The 8,711-nt window shown below is 54.3% G+C and overlaps 1 protein-coding gene across 1 annotated transcript; it reads left to right on the forward strand.

Annotated features, from left to right (window-relative positions):
* Positions 1-63: 63 nt before the first annotated feature.
* On the forward strand, positions 64-5,080 carry CDC37 (cell division cycle 37; the record flags this gene model as incomplete). The annotated part of the gene is made up of 3 exons (XM_015851007.1): positions 64-135; positions 2,352-2,474; positions 4,775-5,080. Coding segments are annotated over 3 exons (486 nt in total), but the record flags the coding sequence as incomplete, so codon positions are not given.
* Positions 5,081-8,711: the final 3,631 nt, after the last annotated feature.

Below are 8,711 nucleotides of genomic sequence, written 5' to 3' on the forward strand. Positions count from 1 at the left end.
CATATCCACCCCATAGACCCACATTGACCCACATTGACCCCCATATCCACCCCATAGACCCACATTGACCCCCATAGCCCCCCATTGCTCCCCAATTACCTGGTCATCTGGTGCATCGACCTCGAGGTGGAGGAGGTACAGACCCCCCCATTGCCCCCCATAGCCCCACATTTGGGGTCTCTGGGGTCTCTTTGGTCTCCATTTGGGGTCTCTGGGGTCACCTTCTGGGGTATCCATTTGGGGTCACCTTTTGGGGTCTCTATTTGGGGTCCCTTTGGTCTCCATTTGGTCTCCATTTGGGGTCCTTTTGGGGTCACCTTTTGGGGTCTCCAATTGGAGTCTCCATTTGGGGTCTCCATTTGGGGTCTCCATTTGGGGTCTCCAGGGTCCCCTTTTGGGGTCTCCATTGGGGTCTCCATTTGGGGTCCCCTTTTGGGGTCTCCATTTGGGGTCCCTTTGGTTTCCATTTGGGGTCTCTGGGGTCCCCTTTTGGGGTCTCCATTGGGGTCCCCTTTTGGGGTCTCCATTTGGGGTCTCTATTTGGGGTCTCCATTGGGGTCCCTTTGGTTTCCATTGGGGGCCCCTGGGGTCCCCTTTTGGGGTCTCCATTGGGGTCCCATTGGTCTCCATTTGGGGTCTCCATTTGGGATCTCTATTTGGGGTCCCTTTGGTCTCCATTTGGGGTCTCTTTGGTCTCCATTGGGGGTCTCTGGGGTCTCAACTTGGGGTCTCTGGGGTCCCCTTTTGGGGTCTCCATTTGGGGTCCCTGGGGTCCTTTTGTTCTCCATTTGGGGTCCCTTTGGTTTCCATTTGGGGTCCCCTTTTGCGGTCTCCATTTGGGATCTCTATTTGGGGTCCCTTTGGTCTCCATTTGGGGTCTCTGGGGTCCCCTTTTGGGGTCTCCATTGGGGTCCCCTTTTGGGGTCCCCTTTTGGGGTGTCCATTGGGGTCCCCTTTTGGGGTCCATTTGGGGTCTCCATTTGGGGTGTCCATTGGGGTCCCATTGGTCTCCATTTGGGGTCTTCATTGGGGTCTCCATTGGGGTCCCTTTGGTCTCCATTTGGGGTCCCCTTTTGGGGTCCCCTTTTGGGGTGTCCATTGGGGTCCCCTTTTGGGGTCTCCATTTGGGGTCTCCATTGGGGTCCCTTTGGTTTCCATTGGGGGTCCCTGGGGTCCCCTTTTGGGGTCCTTTCTGTCACCTTTTGGGGTCTCCATTTGGGGTCTCTGGGGTCTCCTTTTGGGGTCCCCTTTTGGGGTCTCCATTGGGGGTCTCTGGGGTCCCCTTTTGGGGTCTCCATTGGGGTCTCCTTTTGGGGTCCCCTTTTGGGGTCCCCTTTTGGGGTCTCCATTGGGGTCCCCTTTTGGGGTGTCCATTGGGGTCTCCTTTTGGGGTCCCCTTTTGGGGGTCTCTATTGGGGTCCCTTTGGTCTCCATTTGGTCTCCATTTGGGGTCCCCTTTTGGGGTCTCTATTTGGGGTCTCCATTGGGGTCCCTTTGGTTTCCATTGGGGGTCCCTGGGGTCCCCTTTTGGGGTCTCCATTTGGGATCTCTGGGGTCTCCATTTGGGGTCTCCATTGGGGTCCCATTGGTCTCCATTTGGGGTCCCCTTTTGGGGTCTCCATTTGGGGTTTTGGGGTGTCCATTGGGGTCCCTTTGGTTTCCATTTGGGGTCTCAATTTGGGGTCTCTGGGGTCTCCATTTGGGGACTCCATTTGGGGTCCATTTGGGGTGTCCATTGGGGTCCCATTGGTCTCCATTTGGGGTCCCCTTTTGGGGTGTCCATTGGGGTCTCCATTGGGGGTCTCTGGGGTCCCCTTTTGGGGTCTCCATTGGGGTCCCATTGGTCTCCATTTGGGGTCCCTGGGGTCCCCTTTTGGGGTCTCCATTTGGGGTCTCTATTTGGGGTCTCCATTGGGGTCCCATTGGTCTCCATTTGGGGTCCCCTTTTGGGGTCTCCATTGGGGTCCCTTTGGTCTCCATTTGGGGTCCCCTTTTGGGGTGTCCATTGGGGTCTCCATTAGGGTCCCATTGGTCTCCATTGGGGTCTCCATTTGGGGTCCCCTTTTGGGGTCTCCATTTGGGATCTCTATTTGGGGTCCCTTTGGTCTCCATTTGGGGTCCCTTTGGTTTCCATTTGGGGGTCTCTGGGGTCCCCTTTTGGGGTCTCCATTTGGGGTCCCTTTGGTTTCCATTCAGGGCTCCATTTGGGGTCTCCATTGGGGTCCCATTGGGGTCCCATTGGTCTCCATTTGGGGTCCCCTTTTGGGGTGTCCATTGGGGTCCCATTGGGGTCTCTATTTGTGGTGTCCATTGTGGTCTCCCCATGGCCCCCTCCCCTATTTCCCCCATAGAAGCAGGCGCTGATGGAGCAGGTCGCCCACCAGACCATCGTGATGCAGTTCATCCTGGAACTGGCCAAGAGCCTCAAGGTGGATCCACGCGCCTGTTTCAGGCAGTTCTTCACCAAAATCAAGGTGAAAAACCCCAAAAAACACCAAAAAACACCCAAAAAACACCAAAAATCCCCAAAAACCACCCAAAAACCCCCCAAAACCACCGAAAACGCCCAAAGACCCCCAAAGCCTCGAACTGCCCCCAAAACGCCCCCAAACGTGGCCTAACTCCCCCAAAACCAACCCAAAAAAATCTCCCAAAAATCCAAAAAAATCCAAAAATCCAAACAAATCCCAAACAAACAACCAAAAAAACCCATTAAAAACACCAAAAAATCCAAAATATCAAAAAAATCCCCAAAAAAAACCCATAAAAAACCTCCAAAAATCAAAGAAAAAATACCCAAAAAAATCCCAGAAAAACCCAATAAGCCCCAAAAACCCACCAAAAAGCCCAAAAAATCACCAAAAAACCCAAAAACCACAAAAATCCGAAAATCCAACAAAAATCCAAAAAAAACCAAACACACCGCAAAAAAAACTCCCAAAAAACCCAAAAATCAAAAAAATCCAAAAAAAAATCCAAAAAAATCCCCAAAAAAAACCCAATAACCCAAAAGATCCACCAAAAAATCCCCAATAAAATCCCAAAAAACCCAAAACCACCAAAAACCGCCAAAAATCCCAAAAAACCAAAAAAATCCCAAAAAAAACCCAAAACCCCAAAACCACCCAAACCACCTAAAAACTCACAAACCCTCAAAAAGCCAAAAAAACCCCAAACCTCCAAAACATCCAACAAGAAACCCAAAAATCCCAAAAAACCACCCAAAAAACCCTCCAAAAAACTCTCCAAAACCCCACCAAAACTGCCCCCAAAAACCCCATCAAACTCCCTGGAAACCGCCCCAAACTGCTCCTATAAACCCCCCCCAAAAAAAACCAACCCAAAAACACCAAAAATAATCCGCCAAAATCAGCCCAAAAACCCCAAACCACCCCACAACTCAAAAAAAACACCCAAAAAAACCCGCAAAACCCCCCAAAAAAACCCAAAAAAAAACCACAACAAAACCGCCATAAAACCCCTGAAAAACCACCCAAAAAACCCCAAAACCCCCCCAAAAAAAAACCAAACTGCCCCAAAACACCTCAAGACCCCCAAGGACCCCCTGAAACACCCCAACCCCCCCCAAAAAAACCCCCCAGACCCACACAGGGTGCGATCCTGCCCCACAATCTGGGGTCCTGACCCACATCTGCCCCACAAAGGAGACCGCTCCCGCCAGCAGTACATGAGGCCTTCAATTGACGATAATTGCCCCAAAACCCCCCATACCCCCAAATAACACCCCCAGACCACACCAGGGTGATCCTGACCCACATTCTGGGGTCTGCCCCACATCTGCCCCATAGACAGCCGACCAAGCAGACATGGAGGCTCTTCAATGATTTGATAATTGCCCCCAAACCCCCTAAAACCACCCCAAAACCCCCCCATTAGACCCACATAGGGGTCCTGACCCACATAGGGGTTCCCTGACCCCACATTGGGAAGTCCTGCCCCCAATCTGCCCCACAGTACAAGCCGACCAGCATACATGGAGGGCTTCAATGATGAAAACTGCCCCCAAAAACCCCCTCAAACCCCCCAAAACCACCCCAAAACCCCCCCAAGATCCCCCCCAACCCCCCCCAGACCCACATAGGGTGATCCTGACCCACATCGTGGTCCTGCCCAAATTGCCCCACAGACGGCCGACCAGCAGTACATGGAGGGCTTCAATGATGAAAACCAGCCCAAAACCCCCCTAAAACCACCCCAAAACCCCCCCAACCCCCCCCAGACCCACATAGGGGGGTTCCTGACCCACATCTGGGGGTCCTGCCCCACATGTGCCCCACAGACGGCCGACCAGCAGTACATGGAGGGCTTCAATGATGAAAACCACCCCCAAAACCACCCCAAATCCCCCCCATACCCCCCGCAGTCCCCCCATAGACCCATATGGGGGGGGTCCTGACCCACATCTGGGGGTCCTGCCCCACATCTGTCCCATAGACAGCCGACCAGCAGTACATGGAGGGCTTCAATGACTATAATTGCCCCCATAACCCCCCTAAAACCACCCCAACCCCCCCAAAAACACCCCCAGACCCACATAGGGTGGGTCCTGACCCACATCTGGGGGTCCTGCCCCACATGTGCCCCATAGACAGACAACCAGCAGTACATGGAGGGCTTCAATGATGAAAACCACCACCAAAACCCCTCAAAACCACCCCAAAACCCCCCCATACCCCCCGCAGCCCCCCCATAGACCCATATAGGGTGGATCCTGCCCCACATCTGGGGGTCCTGACCCACATCTGCCCCACAGACGGCCGACCAGCAGTACATGGAGGGTTTCAATGACGAGCTGGAGGCCTTCAAGGATCGTGTGCGGGGCCGGGCCAAGGCTCGTATTGAACGAGCCATGAGGGAATACGAGGAGGAGGAGAGACAGAAGAGACTGGGGCCGGGGGGGCTCGACCCCGTAGAGGTCTATGAGTCATTGCCTGAGGTGAGTGGGGGGCTATGGGGCGATCTATGGGGCAGGGGTGGTTCTGTGGGGCAGGTGGTCAAGTATATGGGGCAGGTGGTCCATTATAGGGGGCAGGTGGTCCATTAAAGGGGGCAGGTGGTCCATTATAGGGTCTATGAGTCATTGCCTGAGGTGAGTGGGGGGCTATGGGGTGATCTATGGGGCAGGGGGGCAGAGGGGGCCAGGTATAGGGGTCACATACCCAATTATAGGGGGCAGGTGGCCCATTATAGGGTCTATGAGTCATTGCCCGAGGTGAGGGGGGGGCTATGGGGCGATCTATGGGGCGGGGGTGATTCTATGGGGCAGGTGGTCCATTATAGGGGTCACATACCCAATTATAGGGGGCAGGTGGCCCATTATAGGGTCTATGAGTCACTGCCTGAGTTTGATGCGCGTATGGGGTGATTCTATGGGCTGGGTATTCTATGGCTGGGGGGTCTAGGGGCAAGGGTGATGCTATGGGAAGGGGGTTCTATGGGCATGGATCCATTATAGGGCTATGAGTCACTGCCTGAGGTGAGGGGGCGGCTATGGGCATCTATGGGCAGGGTTCTATGGCAGTGGTCGTATTATAGGTCTAATGAGTCATTGCCTGAGGTGAAGAGGGGGGCTATGGCGATTCTATGGGCTGGGGTCTATGGGCAGATGGCCAAGTATATGGGTGCAGTGGTCCATTAATAGGCGGCAGGTGTCATTATAGGGGGTAGTGGCCCATTATAGTGGCTATGGTCATTGCCCGAGTGAGTGGGGCTATGGGTGATGATCTAATGGGCGGGGGGAGTCCTATTGCGGCAGGGTAAATTCTTATGGAGGGGCAGGTATAGAGGCAGGTTGGGTTCCCAATATAAAAGGGGCAAAAGTGACCATTATAGGTCTATTGAGTCAAATCTGCCGGACGGTGAGTGGGGGGGTTAGGGCAATCTATGGGCGGGGGGTTCGAGTATGGCGCAGGCTGGTCCATTATAGGGGTCACATACCATATAGGTTCAGGGTTAGGTCCACCCCCTAATCGCCATATCCCCCTATATCCCCCCACTACTCCCCCATCATCCCCCCAATATCCCCCATATCCCCCATCATCCCCCCATATCCACGCCCATATTCTCCCTATATTCCCCCCACTAATCCCCCCCATATCCCCCATACCACCCCATATACCCCATTATCCCCCCCATATTCCCCCTATATCCCCCATTACATAATCCACCCCCATATTCCTATAATCCCCCCGACTATCCCCCCCATATCCCCCATATCCACCCCATAACCCCCCATTCCCCCATATCCCCCCCATATCCCACCCATAACCCCCCCATTTATCCCCCACTATTCCCCCCTACTATCCCCCTATATCCCCCAATTATCCCCCCCATAATCCCCCAGTACACCCCCTATCCCCCACTATCCCCCATATCCCCCAATCCCCCGCATTCTCCCGGGCCTACCCCCATATTCCCCCCAAATCCCCCTAATCCCCCCATATCCCCCGTACCCGCCTACTATTCCCCCATATCCCCCGTATTATCCCCGCCAGCATCCCCCCATATCCCCAGTTTCCCCCCATATCCCCCCCTATATCCCCCCATTCCCCCCATATCCCCCCATATCCCCCCATACCCCTATATCCCCCGCATATCCCCCAATCCCCCCATATCCCCCCCATATCCCCCCCATACCCCCCATATCCCCCATTTCCTCCCCATATCCTCCCCATACTGCCCCACATATCCCCCCAGTATCCGCCCCATAAATCCCCCCATATCCCCTCTATATCCCCCCATACCCCACAGATCCCCCTAACCCCCCCCATATCCCCCCCCAATATCCCCCCAGTATCCCCCCAAAATCCCCCCCATATTCCCCCCATAATCCCCCCCAATATCCCCCATATCCCACCATATAGTCCCCCCATATCCCCGTATAAACGCCCCCGTCGATATCCCCGCCCCAGGATGCTGCAGATAATGCTTCTGATGCAAAGACTCAGATGCTGCAGGACAACCATCAGCGCATGGGACCCCACGTACACGACCCCCCCCACATGAACTCCCATATTAACCCCCGCTCACGCTCCAGATAGAACCCCCTATATAACGGCCCTCGGGCGCGACCCCAGTATTAAACCCCGCCACAACCCCGCAAATAAACCCATATAATAATAGTGCCCCCCACGCCCAAATTAAACCCCTCATGTATTAAGATCCCCCACCCAAAGTAACATTATAAACTCCCCGGCGCACCCCAAAATTAACCCTAGGTATTAGACCCCCCCACACCCCAAAGATAACCGCCCCTATATAACCCCCCCACCCAAATAACCCCCTAAATATAACCCCCAGCCCACCCCAAATAAATTCTCCTAATATAACCCCGCCCCACCGCCATAAACCCCCCCACCAAATAAACCCCTATATACACCCCCCTCCCCCAAATAACCCCTAGTATAATCCCCCGCAGCCCCAAATACCCCCCAAAATAACCCCAGAATTAACCCCTATATAACCACCCCCACCCCAAAAAATAACCCCCATAAATACCCCCATACGCGTCAAAAATCCTCAGCCCAACCCAACTTAAAATGACCCCCCACTAGCCCCAAGATACCCCCCCAAATAACCCCCCAAATCCCCCAAATGACCCCCGCTAAATGACCCCCCCACCCCAAATACCCCCCCACCTACCCGAAATAATACCCCCCAACCCCCCAATACCCCCCTAAATGAACCCTTCCACCCCAAAGTAGCCCCCTAAAGACCCCATACCCCAAATTCACCCCCCTAAATTACCCCCATTAGCCCCCAATTTATCCCCCCAAATAACCCCCCTATGCCCCAAATACCCCCTAAATGACCCATACCCCAAATACCCACCCCTTAAATGCCCCATACCCCCCAACATAACCCCCAAACTCCCCCCCACCCCAAAACCCCCTAAAATGACCCCCATAGCCCCAAATACCCCCCAAGATGACCCCCCCCCACCCCCAAATACCCCCCACCTTCCCAAATTGAATACCCCCCCAATCCCCATAAATACCCCCCCAATAACCCCCCAACCCCAAAAAAAACCCCCCTAAATGACCCCCCCCCCCCAAATTACCCCCCCAAAATACCCCCCAATAAACCCCCATATGCCCGCCAAATAACACCCCCACCCCCAAATACCCAAACAGGGGATCAGCTTAAATCTAAATGAACCCCCCATAGCCCTCAAATACCCCCCTAAATGCCCCCCAAACCCCCAAATACCCCCCTAAATGACCGCCCCCCACCCAAATACCCCCACCTACCAAATATACCCCCAATCCCCCAAAATACCCCCCCTAAAGACCCACCCCCCCCCCCACCCAAATACCCCCCTAAATGACCCCCCTCCCCAAATCCCCCCTAAATGACCCCCCACCCCAAATACCCCCCCAAATACCCCTCAATAACCCCCCTATGCCCCCAAATAACACCCCCCCACCCCAAATACCCCCCAAATACCTAAAATGACCCCCATACCCCCCAAATACCCCCCTAAATGACCCCCATACCCCAAATACCCCCCACCTACCCAAATAATACCCCCCAATCCCCCAAATACCCCCTAATCATACCCCCATACCCCCAAATCCCCCTAAATGCCCCCATACCCCCCAAAGTACCCCCCTAAGGGACCCCCCCCTCACCCCAAATACCCCATAATATACCCCCATTAATATCAAGCCCCTCACCCAATCTTCTCTCTT

This window comes from Coturnix japonica, unplaced genomic scaffold (genome assembly GCF_001577835.2).
Source record: "Coturnix japonica isolate 7356 unplaced genomic scaffold, Coturnix japonica 2.1 chrUnrandom630, whole genome shotgun sequence".
NCBI lineage: Eukaryota > Metazoa > Chordata > Aves > Galliformes > Phasianidae > Coturnix > Coturnix japonica.